Raw genomic sequence first — 23,446 nt, 5'->3', positions numbered from 1 at the left:
ACAGTGAAGGCTCAAAAGCAACCTCAACTCCTCAACCCCAAGTACAAGATTGTCAAATTTTGAGAAGGTTTATAAGAAGTTTTTCAAATTTTAAATTGATTTTAAGTTGTTTTCTTTTTTCTTTAGAATGTTTAAGTTGTTTCCTTTTCTGTTTCGAACCTCTGTGGGCCGTGAGGAAAAAAGAGATTCGTAAGAATTTGAAGAATGTAGAGAGAGAATATTTGAATTGTCTCGGCTAATCATAAATCGAAAACCGAACCAAACCGAACCAAACCGACAATAATCAAATCCGTAGTTATTATTTTACTTGGTTTGGTTATGGTTTTAGACATTTAATAACCGATTAAATTGATTTGGTTATGATTTTAATCAATAACCGACCCAAACCGAACCATGAACACCTCTAATCAAAAGTTCGAATCATGTGAAGAGTTGTCCAGGAATGTTGTTGGTATGTGGAAGGGAAAAAAAGGATGGGTGATTGGTTAAAAAAAAATGTTTTATTTTGTTTTTATACGTAACATGCTTTTTCTTTTAATTTGAGGATTCATGCACTTTTGATGGCATAATCTTGATATCTACTTTTATTGATAAATCATAAAACTTTTTCAAATATTTCATATTTGGCCTAGCAATGATCTTTTCGATAATAAGGACTATTTAAATGATGATAAATATATGTGCAAGGATTTAGGAATATTCATATTTATGATTTTTACCACCAAACTTATTATTTATTAATTTTTATTTAATACTTTTTCCAAATATATAATACTATCTATATTAAAATATTGGGTTGGAGTCAACCCGCTGCCTAAAGGTTGTATCCATTTGTAGAACACGAATCATATGTTATGTTCTTTCTTCTTTTTGAATTAATCACATAATTCATTCATTTTAAAATAATGTGCAACTATAATATCTTTGTTTAAGAGTTATTATTTGACTTCTACATCACTTATATGACACATATGAGATGAACAATCTTTTACTTTGTTATTTGCATCTTTTGAAAAAATGGATCACAAGATTATTCTTTTTCATATTACCGAAAGGATTACACAAAATCAGAAACTAATATATATTGAGCAATAACTTTTACTGTATAATTTTTATTGTGAATATTACTTTCTTGACCAATTCCATTTAAGCAAATTGGATAATACTTCAATATGATCCAAGAGTAGAAGACCCACTAACAAAGCCACTGATACATCAAAAAACTATTATAAGCTATTGGCAACTAATCTGAATTCGAATAGAAACTACTTCATTACTCACTAATACAAGAAAGGAATGGTTATTAACATACAGGCCATTAGTTTATTAAAAATAGCCTAAGTATAGATTACATATACACTAGGTTGTATATGGTGTGTATACATATATATAAATATGTATTATATATATTAATATAAAATATACACTATCTATACACTGTGTATATATTCTGTAAACTAAATGGCCCAAAAGGAATTTTCTCTACTAAAAAATGTCTAGTGAAACATTGAAGAATCATTGATATTATTTGATTTGTTGTGATGGATAAAGGGAGTTACTCTCGGAATAAATTTTGAGTACCCTTTAATTTCTTATTTGGTTACAAAATTTGGAATAATTTATTGTCGAATTAATAATTAATACTGTGATAAGTTATCTCTACCTTTGCGTGAAATAATGATACCGGGATAACTTATCCCAAGATTAAATAGGTAAAATGACAAAAGTATCCCTTTAAATCTCTTTTATACATCACTTTTTACATCCATATATATTTTCACATCATTTTAGTATTGTGAATAATAACATTCTTAAGCACTACTACGCTGTTACCTATTCATTCACACCATAATGGCAATACTAAATATAACACTAGTTGTTCACTTATACAATTGCACCAAGTATCTACCAAATGCTGGAGCTGGCAGATCCTTCAAATCAATGCTTAAAGAAAGTTTATTACACAACAATAACTGTTGATTTACAGTATTCTCAAGGCAAACATTGCCCTGAATAATGCACCTTCTACTTCTCCAAACCAAATACTAATTGCAGTTGTCATTTCTCACTTTCCCAGTCAAACATCTCACCTAGAGATTGATCTATTCAACTGTTTAATCCCATCTTAGCTTCCTACAACTGAAAATACAAAATTTCATCAGCATCTTAACAAGAAGTACTTGATTGCCAAAAAAAACTAATGGGAGAAAGATATAGCAAAAGAACCAGGTCCAGCAGAAATGAAATAGTATTTAATTAATTCCAGGAGGGGACTTCAAAATGCTCCATCAAAACTTCAAGCGTAATGTCGAAATTGCATATAATTATAATAGGTTAAGCGCCATCACAAACCACAACTTTTGAGATTGAAGCATTTTACAATCAAAACCCAACTAGCTATGCAGAATGGCTACCTTACACTCTGACTACAAACTCCCCTTGAATTTATTGATATCAAGTCAGATACATATTTCATCTCATCCGTGTTTCCTCCAAAATTTGTGCTCATAGTTGTCAATGAATAAATAAATAAATAAAAGCAGAGCCTGATGCTCACAGGCTTCTTAAAACCTAGATAAAAAACAAACACCATGCATTAAATCTAGATCCCTAAGTAGATAAGAACTATTAACAGATAGGCTTAAAATAAGAAAATATTTATATATAATACTAATTTTTTCTACAAAAAATAATAGTATTCTGCATGATCTTTTTATCTCCTAACTATTGCATAGGCACGGCGGTTGCTGACAGGCATACCTTACTATGGCATCCAGTTTAGGATTTTCAAGCAGAATTCTTTAAACAATCTGATGCAGTTGTACCTAGATGTTTGCGATGAGAGGCTCAAGAATCAATTGATCACTCTCTCGCCGAGTCTCTGCCTTCTTTTTAAGCGAGAAAGGATGCAGAAGATATCGTGCAAAACGGCTCAAGGGATCTTGTAAACCTTCCATCTCATAGTGCCCAAACCGCCAATCTCTTTTAATATAAGTTCTCGATATGGGCTCATCAAGGCCTCCTGAGGAAAGAACAGATAATCAGCAACAACAGGCAATTTATAATACCGCTAAAAAAGAGAGGGCGGAATCACTGTGTAAACAGAGTTTTTACATTCTTATCATTGAGGTCAGAAAGAAAGAATATGTTCCCTCAAGCAGGTGCCACGCTTAAAGTAGTCTGCTAAGGTATTAAGGCAATTAAAGTGACATTTCCTTAGCTAACCTCATTCACCAACCACAGCAAAAAGGCTAGAGAAAAGTCAATGACGAGATTAAATCACGAGGAAAGCCATTTGTCTTGTAGAATGCTCTCCAGCAAGAGTACAATATCATATGAGAGTTATTTATGGCTAGACCAACAGAAAAATGGATAACTATAGAGCAGTCGCACCAAATTGGCATCTGGAACAATCCATAACGGCGTAACTTCTTTTAGATTCAAAATTGCAGTCTTTCAAGTCTAGATCTAAATCTGGCCCAAGTATCACCTTTATCAATCTATGCAAGTTTTGATTAAAATCTTCAATTATCTGTAATCTGTTTCAGGCCAAAACTAGGCTTGACAATCCTGTATTACCTGCATACATTAAGCCGTTTTTATTCACTGATCGATAGAATGGCCTCCTTTTTCCTTCTTTAGCAGCGGTTTGGAGCTCACCCCATACCTGTTCCCTGTCTTCCCGCATTATTTTTCCAGATTCCACAACCTGAAAATCAAGATGTCAGCAAAATTATCAAGAAGAATAAGAAGAGATATCAGAAAGAAGGATGCCTTTGAAAACAAATTGTATGAAGGACGAGGAATCCGAGCGAGATCATTGGCACGATCAACTGCTACAAGTCCAAACTTGGGACCATACCCATCAGCCCACTCCCAGTTATCAGAGATTGTCCAAAACAAGTAACCAAGTACACGAACACCCTGTATATCAGAAATAGATGCAAGTACACATTACGCATCAAATAAAGCTGGTGAAATTTTGGATATATTAAAAGATAAAAGTCCCAAGAGAAAAAACCAATATCATGGCGGCATAAGTTGCAAGTAGATGTTCCAACAAGTATGGTTGTCTAATCAAGTCTGTTCCATCAGAAACGCCATTTTCAGTTATCATAAAGGGAAGATTAAGATGTTTGTATCTTTCATCAAATTGCAGCAACACACGAAACAAGCCATCAGGATAGACACCACGCCCAGATTCGCTGTACTCATCTGTCTCCACTAGTTTCAATCCTGCACCACAAATGACTTCCTGCTCAAGTCAAAGAAGTGCGGAGCTTAATGTTAAAAGATGAGGTAATAGAAAAGCAGAACAAGAGTTTTTCTATTTGAACTTTTTCCAGACACTCCAATACCTGTCCGTAGTAATTGATCCCAATATAATCCAGTTTGTCAGAAATACTATCCAGAAAAGGAAAAAGGGTCATAGAATTGGCAACTGAAACAGCAGCGACGTCAAACAGTCCATATGGACGCATAAATGAGACATGGTGAGCTACTCCAACAATGGCACTCGCTGGTTTGCTGAGAACACAAGTCCAGAACAATCAAAATAAATCAAGACTGATGAAGGACAAAAGAAATCAAAATTGAATGAAAATTAGTATTAAATTAGAATGTTTCAAATGCTCACATGGACAAGGGTGCTGCTAACTGGAGTTCAACTATACTGAAATAGGAGTCAGTTTCCTAACAAAGTACCAAGATGTAAATGAAGAAGCGAGACTGCAGCTTTAGAAAGCATGTTGTTGCAACTCTAGGAATTCAAAAAATCCAAGTTTCCCTGTGGTTTTCTTTTGGAAGGTATGGACCGGTCTGGTTTGTGTTACAGAATCACAGTGTATAATAATATAGATAATATGGCTGATTCTAGGGATCTGAATATCTAGTTACCATAGTTAGATTGCTCTCTATATGTATATACATCATTGTACTCTTTAAGTAATAAACACATTATTCTCCATATCTTGTCTCAATATCATGGTATCGAAGTCAGGTGCATCCATGTTTGGGCTCCCGGTCCACGCTCCAGTTGGGCCTGGGCATGAAGAGGGGTGTTAGAGTGGGTAAAAAATCTCACATTGTGTAATGACCTTGAGGGTGATTTTCGTAAATTTGTACAGTAACACGCGTGAACAGTAACTTTTTGGGCAGAAAATGCCCCTTCTCATTTCAATATTTTTCAACATTTGTTTGAGTTCTTGAACTCCTTGAGGTGATTTGAGAAGAGATTTTCGAGGCAAAGTGTTGGGTAAGTGATTTTTGACCTAAAACCTTCCTTTTTCATTAAGTTTTTGACGATTTTAACTCTTAAATTTTAGTTTCAAACCCCAAAAATCCTTGTTTCTTCCCTAATCCGAATTTAAGGAAAATTGTGATTTCCAACTCGTTTTGAGCTCTATTTTTATGGGTTTTTCAACCATGAGTTCCTTATTACCAATAGAATGGGATTGTTCAATAAATTTACAGATTTGACCCTTTTCGAAAATAGTTAATTTTTGGACCATTTTACCCCCGGTTCCGAAACCTATCAATATGGGTGTCATTGGACTCCTTGTGACGTGTATGTTTCATTGTTGATAGTGGGTTGTCATTCCGAGCGCTGAATTCGAGAGTTACTTGTCCGGTGGAGGTATTCGAGTGCGGTTTCGGCAATTGAGGTAGGTTTGGCTATCTTTCTTTGAGATTGAGATGGGGTAATTAGTCATTCATATGTTATAGACTTTGGGATGGGGTTGTAGTATGAGTTGAAAATGTTATATATATTGTGATGTCCGTGTGGAGGCTTATTTATTAATGTGTTGCCGTGACGGGGTTTATTTGTATTACATAGCCCGTGTGGGGGCCTTATTTGTTATCTTATTTGCTTTGAGAGCATGTGAATTATGATTTGCCTAAGAGAGAGGCTTGAGTATATTATTTGACTTGTGATGCCGCCTGAGAGATTGAGTTGGGGGTTTTGAGCATACTTGAGTATTGAAATATTGTTGAGAAAGGGGTGAATATTTAAATGAAAGTGTGTTCTTCCCGTTACTATTTATTGAGGGTGAATATCATGTGTAGGTTAAGTTTTGAGAACTTTGAACCTTATACCACATGTGAGTTGATTATTACTTCCATGCATATATGTTTTGATGCATTCATCCTCATTCATCATATCATGAAACATGGGAAGTTGAGAAATATGGAAATTCTTTTTGAGAAAGAAAATGAAACACCTTTAAACCTTTGTATCTTGAGTCCCTGACCGAGGCAGTTTTCCGGCAGGGTAGTGGATGCATTGTGATCCCAACCTTTGTATCTTGAGTCCCTGACCGAGGCAGTTTTCCGGCAGGGTAGTGGATGCATTGTGATCCCAACCTTTGTATCTTGAGTCCCTGACCGAGGCAGTTTTCTGGCAGGATAGTGGATGCATTGTGATCCTAACCTTTGTATCTTGAGTCCCTGACCGAGGCAGTTTTCCGGCAGGGTAGTGGATGCATTGTGATCCCTTGACCACGAGGAGGTGGCAAGGATAATGAGATATTGTGATTGAGGTATATGGTCTGTGAGACCCCCATGGGTCCTGCTTGGTAGCACAGCTCGGCAGGTGTATACGACAGGCTGTGCGATAGTCTTGATTCCACCGTACCACCACATCATTGCATCATCATATTACATTGCATTGCATTGATATCTGTGCTGCTTGAATTATCTGATTAATTGTGATTATGAGCTGTTATTATGGGTTTACTTTACTCGCGCCAATATATATATAAACTGGCGGCACCGATGCCGAAGTGAGACTTTTCTGTATGCAGGTGGAAGCGTTCCTTAGTTTATTTCATAGGTTTGATTAATTCCTTATACTCAGTCAGCTAAAACCTACTAAGTACATGTGAATTGTACTCACCCCTACTTCTGTGTCCCTTTTTGATGCAGATATTAGTCGGGGTACCCCACGTGGCAGTTAATATTCTAGCGGATTGTGTATTCTCAGATTAGTGGTGAGGTTCCAGAATTCGGATCGTCACTAGTCTATCTTTATTTTTCAGTCTTTTGTATCATTCAGAGACTTATGTTGTATCTTCAGATTCGAACCTTGTATTAGATGCTCTTTATACTTATGACACCAGGTTTTGGGATAATTTCTTCATTGTTTTTTTTTCTTTTCTTTTTATTTAAATCGTGGCATCACTTTCCCCTTTTGGAGTCTTGTATGAGTTTTATTTTTAGGGTTACACATCAGATTGGGTTTTGAGATGTGTGCCATCATGACCTCAGTTTTTGGGTCGTGACACATTGGTTGGAGAAGGGACTGGTAGTCTCCTTATATGGACTTAGGCAATCCTTCCCTCATGAGCTAGCTTTTGGGGTTGAGTTAGGCCCATGTGTCATATCTTTACATGGTATCAGAGCCACTAGGGCTCATATCTTATGCTCTGAAATTACGCACCTTTTCTGATTGTTGAAGAAAAGGACCCGATAATTTGGGTCACCCGACATTAGGGTGGTAGCAAGTGAGTCACACACACAACCTCCACCTCTCCACTATCTCTCACACTCCGGTGCGTGCCACGGCAGAATCGATCGCAACTTGAATCAGCGTCGTCGTCTCAACATTTTCAGTCAGAAATTGGTGTATGGTGTTCGAAATATTCTAATTTTGGATATATTTGATATCATCTAGGTTTTATCTTTCTTGATCTGTTATTCTCTATTTATAGGTGTTTTTTTGTTGCTGGAGATCTGGTTTGTTTTATTTGAGGAGTTATAATAATTTGGTTGCGGGAGTAGAACATTCTGACACATTTGGTCTGAGGATTCTGGTTCAAATCTGGTTGATCGTGAAATAAATACTTTTGGTTGGGAGATTGTGAAATAAATACTTTTGGTTGGGAGATTTGTAATATTTGGGAGCCATGGTGGGGTAGCTTAATGTTGTGAAACTTTATTGGTTTGGGTTGTTGTATATGTGGTCCCTGCTCCCTTTTGTCCTTAAAATTCTGCAAAGTTTGCTGGATTGCTTTATTTGGTGTGAAGTTTTTCTCTAGTTGGGTTCTCAGATCCACTGCTTTGGGGAAAGATGATTGATCACAAAAGACAGGTCTCAAGTTGTTGCTTCTAGTTAGACAAATGGATCCACTTCAGTTAATACCTTTGTTGAGTCAGATAAAATGTCTTGTCACCTCTTTAAATAAAATGGTGATCGATTTAGGTGCCACAAATCACATGACAGGTGATCCTAATATTTTTTCTAGCTTTCAATCACACAAAGCACCCTCTCCGGTTACTGTAGCTGATGGATCAACTTGAAACAATATTGGATTTGAGACTGTTAAACCAACCTCCTCCATTATACCTTCATTTGTATTGAGTCTACCAAAGTTGGCCTTTAATTTGATTCTATCAGTAAACTTACCAAGGACCGTAATTGCTATATGTCATATTTTCCCAATCATTGTTTGTTTCGGGATCTTAAGATGAATCGAGTTATTGGTAAAGGACATGTTTCTGATGATCTCTACATCCTTGAGTAATGAGAGCCTCAATTTGTTGCCTGCTCCACTATCATGTCTCCATTTGAAGCATATCCTTCTCTGCCTCTATTGAAGAAGCTTTGTCCTCAGTTTCAAAATACTTCTTTGGAGTGTGAGTCATGTCGATTTGCAAAACATCATCGCATCTCGTTACATCCAAGGGTTAATAAGTGACGTGAGTCGACATTTGAGTTAGTTCATTCTGATATTTGGGAACCACGTCCTGTGGTTTCTAAAACTAGGCATAGGTATTTTGTCACTTTTGTGGATGATTTCTCTCGAATGCCTTGGATTTACTTTATGAAGAGTCGCTCTGAAGTGTTTACTTACTTTTGTGCCTTTTATGCTAACGTGAAAACTCAATTCAATGCTTTGATACGTATTCTAAGGAGTGATAACGCCAAAGATTACATGTCAGAATTGTTTGGATCATATATGAGACAACATGGTATTCTCCACCAGTCTTCATGTGTCCCTCTCAAAATGGAGTTGCTGAGAGGAAGAATAGGCATATGCTTGAGATAGCTCGGGCACTGTTGTTCCAAATGAAGGTTCCTACATAGTTTTGGGCAGATGTGGTCTCAACAGCTTGTTTTCTGATTAATCGGATGCCATCTACTATGCTTGTTAGTAATACAACTTACAATGTTCTTTTTCCAAATAAGTCACTATTTTCAGTGGAACCTAAGGTATTGGGAAGCACATGTTATGTTCGAGATGTTCGACCATCTGTTACCAAGTTAGATCCAAGGCTTTGAAGTGTGTTTTTCTGGGCTAGTCTCGTCTTCAAAAGGGATATCGATGTTATTCTACTGAACTTGGAAATATTTGGTGTCAACTGATGTTGTATTTTCAGAGACTACACCGTTCTTCTATGCACATCCTATTTCTTCAAGTCAGGGTGAGGAAGATAAGTGGTTAGTCTACGTGTTGACAGAACAATTAGATATTGTTCCTTCATCTCCCAGTTCTTCTGTTGATCATGACCCAACTATTCTACCTTCAGGTGCTACTCTATCTCTGGTAGCAAGACCACCAATTGTTCAAGTCTACTCAAGGAGGAGAGACAATGATGATACTTTTCATGCACCAGTTTTGTCGCCTTATTCCCCAAAAAATCTTGACCTTCCTGTTGCTCTTCGCAAAGGTACACATACTTGCAAAAACATGTATTCCATTGCTAATTTTGTTTCATATGACCGCTTATCCTCTAAGTCTAGATCTTTGATTGCCTCTATAGACTCCATCTTTGTACCCAAAATAGTGAAGGAGCCTTTGAATCATCCTGGATGGTCTGATGCAATGCTTGATGAAATATATGCCTTAGAGGAAAATCATACATGGGATTTGGTGGACTTACCCAAGGAAAAGAAACCAGTGGGATGTAAGTGGGTCTTTACAGTTAAATTTAATCCAGATGGTTCTGTATCAAGGCTTAAAGCCAGACTTGTGGCTAAAGGGTATGCTTAGACATAAAGGGGTAGCCCGGTATACTAAATCTCCCGCTATGCACATGGTCCGGGGAAGGGCCCGACCACAAGGGTCTATTGTAAGGTATGCTCAGACGTATGGGGTAGATTATTCAGACACCTTCTCTCCAATTGCAAATCTCACTTCTATCTATTTATTCATTTCTCTAGCTGCTTTCGAGAATTGGCCTTTGCATCATTTGGATATCAAGAATGCATTCCTTCATGGTGATCTTTGAGAGAGTGTATATGGAGCAATCACCTAGTTTTGTTGCTCTGGGGGAGTATGGGAAAGTCTGTCATTTGAAAAGTCTTTGTATGGCTTGAAGCAAAGTCCTCGGGCTTGGTTTGGCAAATTGAGTGAGGTAGTTCAAGATTTTGGGTTGAAAATGAGCAAATGTGATCACTCGGTCTTCTACTGACAATCGTTAGCTAGAACTATCCTTCTTGTTGTATATGTTGATGACATTGTCATCACAGGAAATGATTATGCGGGTATCTCTTCCCTCAAGTCTTCCCTACATACTAAGTTTCATACGAAGGACTTAGGCCAGTTGAAATACTTTTTGGGAGTAGAAGTAAATAGAAGCAAGAAGGGAATTTTCCGTCTCAGAGAAAGTATATTCTTGACTTACTAGCAGACACTGGAAAGTTGGCAGCCAAACCTTGCAATACTCCAATGGTTCCAAATGTGCATCTTATGAAAGATGACGGCGGTCCTTTTAATGATCCACAGAGATAGAGAAAGTTAGTTAGGAAGTTAAACTACCTTATTGTGACTCATTCGGATATTGCTTTTGCAGTAAGTGTTGTTAGCCAATTTATATCCGCACCTACAATTAAGCATTGGGAAGCTTTGGAACATATTCTATGTTACTTGAAAGGAGCTCTTGGACTTGGCGTATTGTATAGCAAACACGGTCATACTCATGTCGAGTGTTTTGCAGATTCTGACTAGGCTAGATCCAAAATTGATAGAAGGTCTACTATAGATTATTGTGTCTTTGTTGGAGGAAAACTAGTATCATGGAGAAGTAAGAAGCAAAGTGTTGTATCTCGATCTAGTGCAGAATCCGAGTAGAGAGCTATGTCACAGTCTGCGTGTGAGATTATGTGGATACATCACCTTTTAACTAAAATTGGGTTAAAGCATCACATACCTGCAATACTTTGGTGTGATGATCAAGTTGCTCTTCATATTGCCTCAAATCCAGTGTACCATGAAAGAACTAAACATATTGAGGTCTACTGTCATTTTTTCCGTAAGAAGATTTAGGAAAATGTGATTTCCACTAATTATGTGAAGACAGGAGAACAACTAGTTGATTTGTTCACAAAAGCATTGAATGGGACTCGAGTAGATTATCTTTGTAACAAGCTAGGCATGACGAATATCTATGCTCCATCTTAAGAGGGAGTGTTACAGAATCACAGTGTATAATAATATAGATAATATGGTTGATTTCTAGGGATCTGAATATCTAGTTACCATAGTTAGATTGCTCTCTATATGTATATATATCATTGTACTCTTTAAGTGATATACACATTATTCTCCAAATCTTGTCTCAATATCAGTTTGCAACAAGCTATTACTTGAAGTAGGATAATATCGCTTTCAAGATAGAATATGCAACCTTGTCTATCCACTTGCTAAAACGTTTAGGATCATATTTGCGAAAATAACAGAAGGAACCTTCACATATTTGTTACAAAAACGTCACGTTCCTTCAAATTTGAGGACTTAGTAGCAAACTTCTCTCTCACAAAAATACCTCACCTAAAGGTATCCCTAAAGTTTGAACTGATGTTGCACCAACACTTGAGTAGTTCACTATTTCAGTTCCCAAACTCAAGACTCCTGCTAAATGCTCTTGTATATCATCTTCACTTTTTAGGCTTTTTGCACAGTTTTGAAGGCTCAACACATATTTGTTTTTTGTCTTTTCATTTGTCATTGCACTGAATGGAATGCCTATTTGCTAAACTGTACTTTTCATTAAATATCTATAATTGCTTGAAGAGTCGTTTTTACTTTTCTTTTTATTTTAATCATGTCGTATGGGCCAGCTCGGGCGCACCTCGATTGATCCCACAAGGTACCTGCTACCTCCTACCATATTGGGCCAACTCTGTTCACCAAGGTTCAGACAAATGGAAAGAAATCACGTAACTAAGTCCACTAAGGCTAGAACAGATGGGAAAAAATTATCTAGTGTTTATTTTGTCTCTACTAGGATTTGAACCTAAGGCCTCATGGTTTTCAACTCACTTCATTGACTACTAGGTCACATCCTTGGGTGCAGGTTTTTACTTCTTATTAATGAGCTTTTAGTTGGCTGCGTACAATAGACCCTTGTGGTCGGGCCCTTCCCCGAACCCTGCGCATAGAGGGAGTTTTAGTGCACCGGACTGCCCTTTTTTATTTCTATAGTTGAAATGATCGGCCTTGGTAATAGTTAGCTTGTGGGATTACACTGGATATGTTGTTGTAATGTTAGCCTGTGCAGTATTCATATTGGGGAATATGGTGTCTGTCCTACACTGCCATTTGGACAGTGTAGCCATGTCAGTGTTTAGCACCAGATAGCTGGAATATTCATATTGGCAAATACTCCCCGCATATCCTTCACCAAGACATTATGGATTCCACCTCCAAACTCGCCCGCAAATTATATTGACTTAGTTTCTTCCTAGGCCCTACTAACCCGAGGCATGTGGGATAGCTCATAACTGATATATGGAGTTCTTTAATATAGTAGTGTAGTACACGTCTCAATGACCTCTTTCCAACCTAACGAAATTCTCTTTTTTTTATCAGTCCAATTTCACAATAATTCCTCTCCGGAAGGAAAAAAAATAATTGTAGCAACAAATTAGAAAGCAGTAAGAAGAAAATTAATCAAATAACAAACTTGAGGTCTCCAAAATGCCTTCAAACATGACGGAGAAATGAAAATCTCATTGTACCATGGAAAGAAAAGACAAAAGTACAAGGAGTAGCTGGAAACCTCTTTTCATGAATATAATCATATGCCTTTGTATGTGCAATTGCTATCCAGTTCATGGTCTGATTGAAGACACCTGTAGGTAAAGCAGAAGTAGCAACCTCCAGCATATCAGGATTACCACCAGGCCAGGCACCAGCACAGTAGGTGAGCATACAAAAGACATGAGGCTCGTTAAAAGTAACCCAATAGTCCACTATATCTGCAACAGAGTCAACAACGAGCCTGTACGAAAACATATCCATTTGTTCACGGGAGAGTAGCACTTGCAAGTACATTACAGTGATAAAACGTGAAATGCTTAAAATTGTGCTGCTTGACAAAGTGCTTTACATATGATTGTTCAAAATAGCTACTAAACGATACATATATTGAGATAGTTGATTGGCAGACTTAAGGGAATAGAAGTAAAGGACAAGTATCAAGTATCTATAGTTTAAGCTATGCCGCTGGGATAATTATCTGATACATATAAGCTCAACCATGGAGATCTAAAGTTTACAGTAGCCAAACCTGGTAAATTCCAAGAAATAGTCAACTGTCTTCTCCAATTTCCATCCCCCATATTCTCCAGCCCACGGTGGTAGAGAGTGATGAAACAATGTTAACATGACCTTCATCCCGTAGGATCGGACTCTATTAATGATCCATTTATATCGCTCCAACGCCGCAAAATTGACCTATAGAATACATCAAGTAACTTAATACACCATAGGAGTATTTGAAGCATATTCAACATGTTACTTTTGCGAGAATTGAACTAGGGGAGAGTAGATTGAGTTCGATATTCCCTCAAGCTATTGGAGTCTAAAAATTTAAATAGTGTATCGCATCATTTTATTTTTTTTAATTGTCATTATTGTAGTGAAATTTACATGTTCTAAGAAAGGAAAATTACATAATTGCAGGAAGTAAATCAAGTTAATTGATCCTATGCTATATTTACAAGATCCTAGTAATATTCATAAGATTCTAACGCTCCCCCTCAAGCTGGAAGTAAATCAAGTCAATTGATCCTACACTATATTTACAAGATCCTAGTATCATAAGATAACACTCCTCAAGCTGGTGCACACAAATTATATGTACCAAGTTTGCTACATCTATAACTTGTTATAGGACCAGCAAGTGCCTTGGTGAACATAAATGTGAGCTAATCAATTGACTTCACAAACTTTGTGACAATGTTTCCTAAGAGTATCTTTTCTCTAACGAAATGACAATCAATTTCTATGTGCAATATGAATGTCATGCCCCAAACTTGGGTAAGGCAGACCGGCACTCGGTACCTTTGACTTAGATACCATAGCTTGACCAAGTGAACCAACTCTACCTGAACATATACAACGCATATATGAATCAATATGAAACAATGACCTCAACTAACATGAGAAAATACTTCACTTATGCATATAGAAGTCACTAGTACAAAATACTAAAATCAGTGGGCCTCATAGGGAAATACCAAAGACTTGACTCAAAATCATGAACATAACCTGAACGTACTAGTCTGAAGCTTCTGCTACATGATATGAACTGAAAAAGTGTCGGGACAAGGCCCTGGCATACCCAAAATATCTATACACCTAACATGAAACATGATAAGGCCCCAAATGGTAGTGGGGCTCACCAACTATAACAGAAAGTCTGAGAGGAATGCCTATCAATGAGGCCTGTCACCATGAATGTTTGCACCTGTAGTGTGAATGCAGCAGCCCCCACAAAAGGGATGTGAATACATATGGAATAGTACTCATATAATAAGGCATACGGAATATCATACGGTACATAATGAAGCTCATACAACAGGGACATGGAAACATAATATATTGATAGCCTGAATAAGCTAGGAAACATCATATGAATCATATTACTATAACATTCTTGGACTGTTATGGTCATATCTTTGGGTCATTATACACTCGCATTCTGGGATCGTTGTACATTAGCATTTCTTCTTTTAGTCTTTTGGAGTAGTATACATGTCCCATGGTTCGACATGAACATAGAATGTGTGAGAGGAACATTTCTTTGAAACAAGCATTTATAATTAAGAAAAAGGAAACTTTACAGAAGTATAATTTTTACATAGGGGAGTCACCTAAATGCCGACCTTCATACATTACATCATGTGTACGACATGGCACCCAATCTTTGACCCGATTGGAATGGGCCTTCTCACCATAATGTTGTGTGGATTGACATGACATGAGCTAATCATGAATAGATCCCATTTAGGGAATATCTCAATTTGATCACGATGCGGTGGGACTTATCCCAACGTCTTATCAAGTTGCGACATGACCTTATCTTTATCCGTTGGTCTCTAGAAGCTTCTGAAATGTTCGATTTGTATGGCCTCAAAAACTCCGGGATGAGATATCATCCTATTAGGTTGCGATAGGACTTTATCCTTGTCGTTTTATTAGGTTGTAATAGGACCTTATCCTTATCATCTTATTGGGTTGTGATAGAACTTTATCCTTATCGTTTCATTAGGTTGAGATAGGACTTTATCCTTATCATCTAATTAGGTTGCGATAGGACTTTAGCCTTATCATCTCATTAGGTTACGATAGGACTTGGTCCTTATCGTCTCATTAGGTTGCGATAGGACTTTAACCTTATCATCTTATTAGGTTACAAAAGAACTTTATCCTTGTCATCTTATTAGGTCACAGTTGGAATTTATCTTTATCGTCTCCGTAGATTGCGATAGGACTTCATTCTTATCGTCTCATTAGATTGCAATACGACTTTATCCTTATAATCTTTTTAGGTTGCAATACGACTTTATCCTTCTTGTCTCATTACAAATCATGGTATGAGCATATCTCACATAGTTGGCACACTTGGCCCTTCTCATAACATATGGCACATTTGGCCATTTCGTAAATCATCTTGGGCTCATTAGCCCTTTATTTTTTATACTTTTAGCATCATAAGTAAATCATTGCCAAAGTGAGGAACATTTAAAAGCATTGTTTAAGTATTTAAGGAAATCATAAGCTTCATCATCTCACCGTTAGCATAATTATCATAAAAAGTACTTTTAGACGCTTACGGAATTTGAACCCTTCGTTGAAATAGATTATATGGGAAGTACTTATCATAAGAGTACTTAAGACTTTAGAATTCTAGATAGTATTATCTTGTAAAAGACATATGGTCTTGGGAAGATACCTTAAAATCTAATGCTTTACTTCATTAGAATAGTCACAATAAGGTAATTTAACTTTCTCACCAACCTCCTATATCTTACAAGATCACCAAGAGGCTCCCCTGACTAGCATTCTTAAATCTAATTATAACTAATAAATTAGGGAAAAGACAGAGTCCACCCCGAACATGTCCCAAAAAGTCGATTTCACACTCAAACTAATGTAGTGACCTATTACACACTTATTCTTATTGAAAGTGAAATTAATGTCACCCTCAAAGCTGACGTGGAAATTAAATTAAATACAAAAGAATAAAGCCAAATTTTCCCACACCCCCACCCCCTTCTCCGACTTCATGCTTCCTTCTCCTTCACACCACCCTATTTTTCTTTTCCATTTTTTCTTATCACAGACACTCTTTTTGATATGGCTTATGGGAAAAATAATTTTTTCTATGGTAATTTCTTGAGAGAAAAATAGAAAACAAGGTTGGGGGATAGAATTCACTGCGAAGATCGGCGAAGTTGTTCAATAGATGAGGTTCACTGCTCAAAAACATTTTCGCCGAGACATCCAAAATTGATCAATCCTTATTACCTGCACCATCAAATTCGTTAGGTCGAGGACCAATTATTCAATTTATTCTGTCTTTTTTGTTGCTTGTGAGCACATGAAATAAGAAAATTCTCAGATCTTTCTTTTTCTCTGTAAAAATTTTCTGCGTTTTGCACTAAATCCAATCTTTTAATGTATTTTCATAGATCTTTTTTCTCTATCCGAAAAATTTTCTCTATATTTTCCTCAAAATCAGTGATAGTGAATCGACCACTAATTTTTAAATCAAGCACTATAATTATTCTTTGGGTGTATGGTGGTGAAATTGGTGGTTAGGTATGGTGACTTTTGGTGGCAGTGACGGCATGTGATATTTGATGATGGGTGTGGCACAATTAGGTGGTGATGGTACTGAAATTTTTAATGGTGGTGGGCTTGTTGGTGGTTAGAAAAGAAGATTAAATTGGATGAAGTTATGACTTTGCTATATTTTATATTAATAATGGAGGAAGATGACATTGCTGGTGGTTTTTTGGGAAACAAAAATGGAGTCATTCATGTAAGGATGAAGAGAGAAAATAAAGAAAAATGATTGAAAAAAAAGTGAATAAATAAATAAATTACACATGTAAGCTTGCAAAGATCTGGCAGGCGTGTGCAAATCACACTGGCTTGTGTGACTGGCTTTGTACATTTGAGGGTGGTATTAAGTTCACTTTCAGTAAGAATAGGTATGTAATAGGTCACTACATTAGTTTGAGTGTGAAAACTACTTTTTGGGACAAGCTCAGGGTGGAATCTATGTTTTTCCCTAATAAATTAAGGTTCTATTTTAACATGACCTAGTAAAAGCTCAATCTTGGAATCTATTGGAGTATCAATAGGCTTAAAGTCTGTTATTCTTGTTTCCTCAAGAATATCAAGAGCATAGTTCCTCTCTGCAATGAAAATTCCTGATCACGATTTAGCAACCTCAACATCTAGGTATTACCTCAATCACCCAAGGTCCTTGGTCTGAAAGTGTTGAAACAGGTCATGCTGCAGTTTGGTAATTCCCTCTTCATCATTATCGATGATGACTATATCATCATCATACACAATATGGAGGGAAGTGATATTAGAACACAGAATGATCAGCATCATTGCAAATCCTGTCAAATTCCTTAACAACTGAGTTGAATTGGCTAGATCATGCTCGAGGAGACTGCTCCGGACCATGAAGTGATCGTCATAGACTACATACAGTATTACTAGACTCCCTTTGAATAACAAACATCAATGGTTGCTCCATATAATTTTATCTTCGAGATCCTCATGAAGAAAGACATTTTTTTTACATTTTACTTGGAAAAAAAAAGGCATTTTTAATGTCCAACATGTGAAATGGCCAATGACGAACTGCAACCATGGACACAAAAAAGGATGGTTGAAGCAATCCACGGGAGAGAAAGTATTGTCATAGTCAAGTCTAAAAAATATGTATTAACCTTTGGCACCCAATCATGCCTTTAGCTAATCAATCTAATCTATCCATCAGGGCAAACATCCACTATCCAATGTGTATACTATCGACAACCGATAATAGATTTTTGAGAGACAAAAGAACAAGCTCACAAATATCCCTAGAGTGTAAAGCAAACATCTCCTCAATCATAACTTGTCGATAGCCAAGAGGAGAAAGAGCTTCACTTGTAATCGATGGAATAGAAACAAATGGCAGTGATGATACAAGGTATAACGAGCTAGTGAGAAACAATGATAACTCAAGCAGGTGTACCTAGGATTAGGATTACAAGTAGAAGGAAGCCTTTCCAGGTGGAAGTAGGAGGACTTTGTGGAGACAATTTAGCAACCAACAAGGAATTGAGTGTCGGGCGTGAATCGTTTGGACCGGATGAAGGGCGCAGATGATAATTATAAGTAAAGAGTGGTGGAGTAGTAGAAGGTAGAGCTATAGGAGATTGAGTTGCAGGGGGAAATGAGGGAGTGAGAAATACAAAATCCCCAAAAGACGGAACTGGTAAACTCTCAGAAATATTTACTTTTTTCAGAAAAAGAGTGCGCAAACTGCAAAGTAGGATTGATTGTACCATATTGTACAATAAACAATAAGTTTACCAAAATACCCTTAATTGTTGTGATATTAGATTTTTCAACAAATCTAAAAATAATTTAAGACTGCTTTCATTTCGTAATTTATCACCAATTATGCCTTGTAAATTTAAGCTATTAACTTTATGCAACTCCTAATGAAATTAATAAAAAAAACTAAATGGTAAACCAAAATCAGCAAAAAAATGTTTTTGCATAAAGGAAACAAAGATAGATGATGATAAAAGGGATAGAAAGAAAAAGGTTGCAATAAACAAACCAAAAATCTAAGGTGGAGATGTCTAATAGGTAAAGAGTGGAGTTAAGCAAAATAATAGGATTAAGATTAACAAATGTGGTTATGAAATAATAAGAGTATAGTGGGAAAGAGAAATAACATAGCTATTCCACCACATTATTTGGTCGTGACATATAATGGGTATTTTCATCATTACATAGCAACATATTTAACAATATAATATAATAAATTTAACTAACAATGAAAACAAGCATTGTTATTAAAATAACGATACAATACAATACAATGGGTAACAACCATTTAAACAAGTTGTTAGGATAAATGGGGGAACATGTGAGGGCTCACTCTGGGTTTTCTAAGAAGTGAAAAAGAGAAAAGGTTTTGTTGAAACTTGAAACGGTACCAGTATATCCACATAAATTCTGGTGTTATATTACACCATGTAGTAGATATGGTTTCTTTAGGTGGAGATTAATTTTAAAACAAATTGAAAAGTAAAGGTAGGTGAGAAAGTTGGGAAAACTGAAACAAATATCACAACTCTTAGACATAAACAAATTAGCTGAAATTAGTGATGCTTAGCACAGGTGATGTACTCAAATCCATTTCCCTTGGGACATCTCTCAAACAGTATGATGTTAGTGATACCGAAGTAGGTTTTACAGAGTTGTAGAAATCAAGGTGTCAGCATGATTTGCAAGAAAGGATACCTACAAGATACAATAATAATATACAAGTAGTCAAATGAATTTCATTGTAATTTCTTACAGTTTCTTTCAGTCCACCGAGTGGCTCTTCAGGCATGATCCTGGACCAATCTACACCCATTCGAAAGACTTGCACTCCAGTATTTTTAGCTAATTTCAATTCAGTGTCAGGATCAGACCAAAACCTTAGCCTTTCCTCCCTAACACAATCCCAAACATTAAATGAGTCAAAGCAAATAGAGTGTCAGGTTTGTTAATATTTAGTATCAGGTTATCTATGGTTCACAGGTTCAAAGAGCACAGCTTTACGTGTTTAGTTTAGTTATAATTCAGCGTGTTATGCACCATAATTTCCGTGACTACAAATAAAATGTTGAAGAAGATCCATAAAACTTACGGGTGTGGGACGTTATGCCAGGCAGCAACGTTATGATGACATTGCTCAGTTGGAGTTGGCTCTTCCACTTCTATGTACTTCTCAAATCCTCTTATTTGTGCCTCGAGGGCTATCTTAAGGGACTTTTTCCTCTTTATGGTCTTGGTAGCTTCTCTCTGAGGTAACGGAGCTTGCTGAGATCCACCATCACCTGTAGCAGAGCCCATAATAGCATCTGCTGTTTGAGGCTGCTGGTGTTCATGTGATTCTGTATTTTCGGCAAATTGGAGCCAAGCATCATCAAGCCTGTCTTCCACATGAGCAGGTGCTGTAGCCAATCCAAAAAAGAATCCTTTCTCCCCTTCTAGAGAGTATCACAAATGGGTCAAACCACGTACTCACACATATACAGATATTCAATTACTATGTTAAATTCTTGTGGACAATCATATGCATCTATGTGAAGGCATGAACCGTATTAATGCTGAGAGAGTTGTATAATGGAAAAGAGAGATACTTACAGCATTAAATTGTATGATAACATAGAGCCTGTTTCGATGGGCTTATACGCCAAAGGCCATAAGTTAAGAATTCTAACTTATGGTTTTTGACTTTTTTGTTATTTTGGCTTAAAATAGGTACTTAAAAACACTTTTTTGTCTAACCCAACACTATAAAAGTGCTTAAAAGTTATTTTAGCTTAATAACACTTCAAATAAGCCAATCCAAACAGATTACATCCCTGCAGGGTTCTATGGGTAAACCATTGATTTTTGTGTTTTCCTCAGCTACTGTATTTCGGTCGATGTTATCTTAGTTACAACACACAAAATACTGACTTAATCTTAGGAAATGGGAGAACCAATGCAGAGTGAGTTCATTCTTTTCTTTTAAAAAAGTAGATAAAAGTATATTAATAAGCAGCACAAAGTTACTGCTGGAAACCATATTTACAAGTAACAAAAGATGCCAAAAAAGAAAGAAGGAAGAAACTATATCCTGCTCAGCTTATAGGGATACAATGCAAAATGAAGTTATTCGCACAATCAAGCGTTTTTGGAAGGTGGATATACAGGTATGGCGCATCCACCTATTTTTTAGGGATAACCTATCCAAACTTTAAGCAGGCATAAGCTAAACTGAAATCTTGCTTCTAAATTGACAGACCAACAGAAGTCCATGTTAATTTACTTATGAGTGATGAGGGTCATTTTATATCAACTACCATTCAAAAATGGAATAACGCACTCTCTCCGTTTTAATATAGGGAACTCTTTCTACTCTCTCCGTTCTAATAAGGCTTGACCCCATTACATTTACAATATCATCTTCACATAAGTACTCAAATTTTAAACCAAATCAATTCCATAACATCTTACTTTATGGTGCTGTAAACTCCATGTTCAGTCACACACTTTGGTATAAAATGAAACAAACAGAGTATGTGTTGGCTAGAATCCAGGAACCATTAGTAAGCTAACTGAAAGAGTTTGAATTAGGTTCAAAAGCTAAAAGAAGTTGTGTTACCATACGGATTGACATTGAAGTGAGCAAGAACATCGGCGGAGTCGTTTATGGGAGAGCGGAAACGCTTGAGGTTCTTTTTACGGTAGACGGAGAAGGAAAAAGCATTGGCGGCAACGGTGATCGTTACAAAGACTCCGGCGAGCTTCGTAGCCACCGTGAACAGAGCAATAACTGACATTGTTACCAATCCAAAAGCAGATAGTTGCGGTGTGAGCTTCTTTGTGAGGATAACACCCTCGCGAGCCAATAGAAACTCAGTTGAGTGAAGCTGCTACTTAAATGTGTAATGATTTTTTTAAAAAATCTAAACCAATGAATCCAATTGTATCGATTTTTAGGTTTTTTGCAAAAAAATAAAATCCATGATTTTTGTATAGATTTATAATTGTATCAAATAATTAGAGGTAAAATTGTTATTTTATAAAAGAATAATGAAAAAAATATCAAATCATACCGAGTAATATATGTGTAAACTATATTTTATATATTAAGTTTAAAAATAAAAATATTTTTATTTTAGATCCAAGATAATGAAAGCGATTACAAACGGCAATAAAACACTCAAAGTCCAAACATTGAAATTCTAATACTATTCCAATCGAAATTAAATTAGTTCTAACATGTCGACTCTCGAGTATTAACCAGTAAACTAAAGGTCTAAACAGACTACAAGTTATTAGATATTTTTCCTCTCTTATCGTTTAAATTTCTCTTATATTGGATACCTAAATTAAGTAGACTCAGTTCTTGGTTTTCATCTTGATTGATTTATTCCGCTCTTGCGATGTGAATTATATTTTTTTGTCTTTGCTTAATGTTGTTTTACAATTTCATAATCTAATGGGATGAATCTCTATTCTTTTTTATATGTTTTGTCTTTGCTTAAGATTGTTTTACACTACCATAATATAATAGAATGAATTTTTATTCATGCATTCTTGATTTTGTATCTTTTAAACAATAAAATGTCTAAACAGTTTTTGTCAAAGTCATACACAATTATACATGATAGCGTGTTCTAATTTTTATATTTCTTTTTAAAAAAATTATCAAAAATTAATTGAACCGTACCGACACCGATATCGGAGAGAAATCGAGATAATGGAATGTTTTTGAAAAGTCTAATTTGGGTTATATAAAATACTAGGGAAGAGACATAAGTACGACCCTAAACTTATCCAGAAAAGTCACTTACACACTTCATCTTTGCGAGTGACTTTTTACCCTCTTATTTTTGTTAAAAGTGTATTAATTGTCCTCTGTGGAGGTAGTATGACAAAGAAAGTGTTCACATTTTCTATTTTAAAAGCACGTGAGCAATTACAAAATAAATGACACAACTATCATTTTCTATTTGGTTCTATTAATCTATTAAAATTTATATTTTTCTTATTTCTATTTTACTTTTCTCTTTATTCTTTTTTTTTTCTTTTCTTTCTCTTTCTTCCTTGTCTTATTCCCTTTATCTTCAAATGAAGATCCCAATTTTATGACCCAACAAGAAAAATCAACTTATATTATTTATTTTTGAATAATCTTTTTCTTATATCAATCAATCCTCCTTTCCCCACCATTTTAAAAGAATTCTATAAAGGAGAAGAATTTGAAGTAGCAGTAATAAGCCAACACCAATACCATAAAAATGTGAAATATAAATTTCGTTGACAATGCAACAATCATATCCAATGACATCTTTGATGATTTCTTAAAAACTTTTGACACACACACAAAAAAAGGGATAAAGAAGTAAAACAATTGGGTTCGGCTGATT

At 36.0% G+C, this 23,446-nt stretch overlaps 1 protein-coding gene across 3 annotated transcripts; it reads right to left on the bottom strand.

Moving 5' to 3' along the window:
- Positions 1-1,840: 1,840 nt before the first annotated feature.
- On the bottom strand, positions 1,841-21,941 carry LOC129887373 (beta-glucosidase-like SFR2, chloroplastic). Of its 3 annotated transcripts, none has more exons than XR_008766334.1 (11): positions 21,676-21,941; positions 20,170-20,512; positions 19,834-19,972; positions 13,513-13,679; positions 13,003-13,224; positions 4,359-4,527; positions 4,022-4,255; positions 3,775-3,924; positions 3,580-3,709; positions 2,761-3,022; positions 1,841-2,139 (listed from the first exon to the last, which is right to left on the bottom strand). XR_008766334.1 is itself a non-coding variant. In XM_055962446.1 (11 exons), exons 1-10 carry the CDS (start codon positions 21,851-21,853, stop codon positions 2,826-2,828), a joined length of 1,929 nt encoding a protein of 642 aa, XP_055818421.1. In that variant the 5' UTR covers positions 21,854-21,940; the 3' UTR covers positions 1,841-2,139. The 3 variants fall into 3 exon arrangements, 1 of the variants encoding a protein (XP_055818421.1); XR_008766335.1 differs by having other exon boundaries at positions 20,170-20,509; XM_055962446.1 differs by having other exon boundaries at positions 2,826-3,022; positions 21,676-21,940.
- Positions 21,942-23,446: the final 1,505 nt, after the last annotated feature.

This window comes from Solanum dulcamara, chromosome 4 (assembly GCF_947179165.1).
Source record: "Solanum dulcamara chromosome 4, daSolDulc1.2, whole genome shotgun sequence".
Taxonomy (NCBI): Eukaryota; Viridiplantae; Streptophyta; class Magnoliopsida; order Solanales; family Solanaceae; genus Solanum; species Solanum dulcamara.
The sequence above is the reverse complement of the archived record's forward strand: the minus strand, read 5'-3'. Positions and strand labels throughout refer to the sequence as shown.

Bases quoted from the DNA above. Each gene is read 5' to 3' on its own strand.
- LOC129887373 (XM_055962446.1), bottom strand. From the start codon at position 21,853: ATGTCAGTTATTGCTCTGTTCACGGTGGCTACGAAGCTCGCCGGAGTC. The intron at 13,225-13,512 runs GTTTGGCTACTG...GTTTTCGTACAG, and splicing joins TATTTCTTGGAATTTACCAG to GCTCGTTGTTGACTCTGTTG. The intron at 3,925-4,021 runs GTTTTTTCTCTT...TCTGATATACAG, and splicing joins CTTATGCCGCCATGATATTG to GGTGTTCGTGTACTTGGTTA.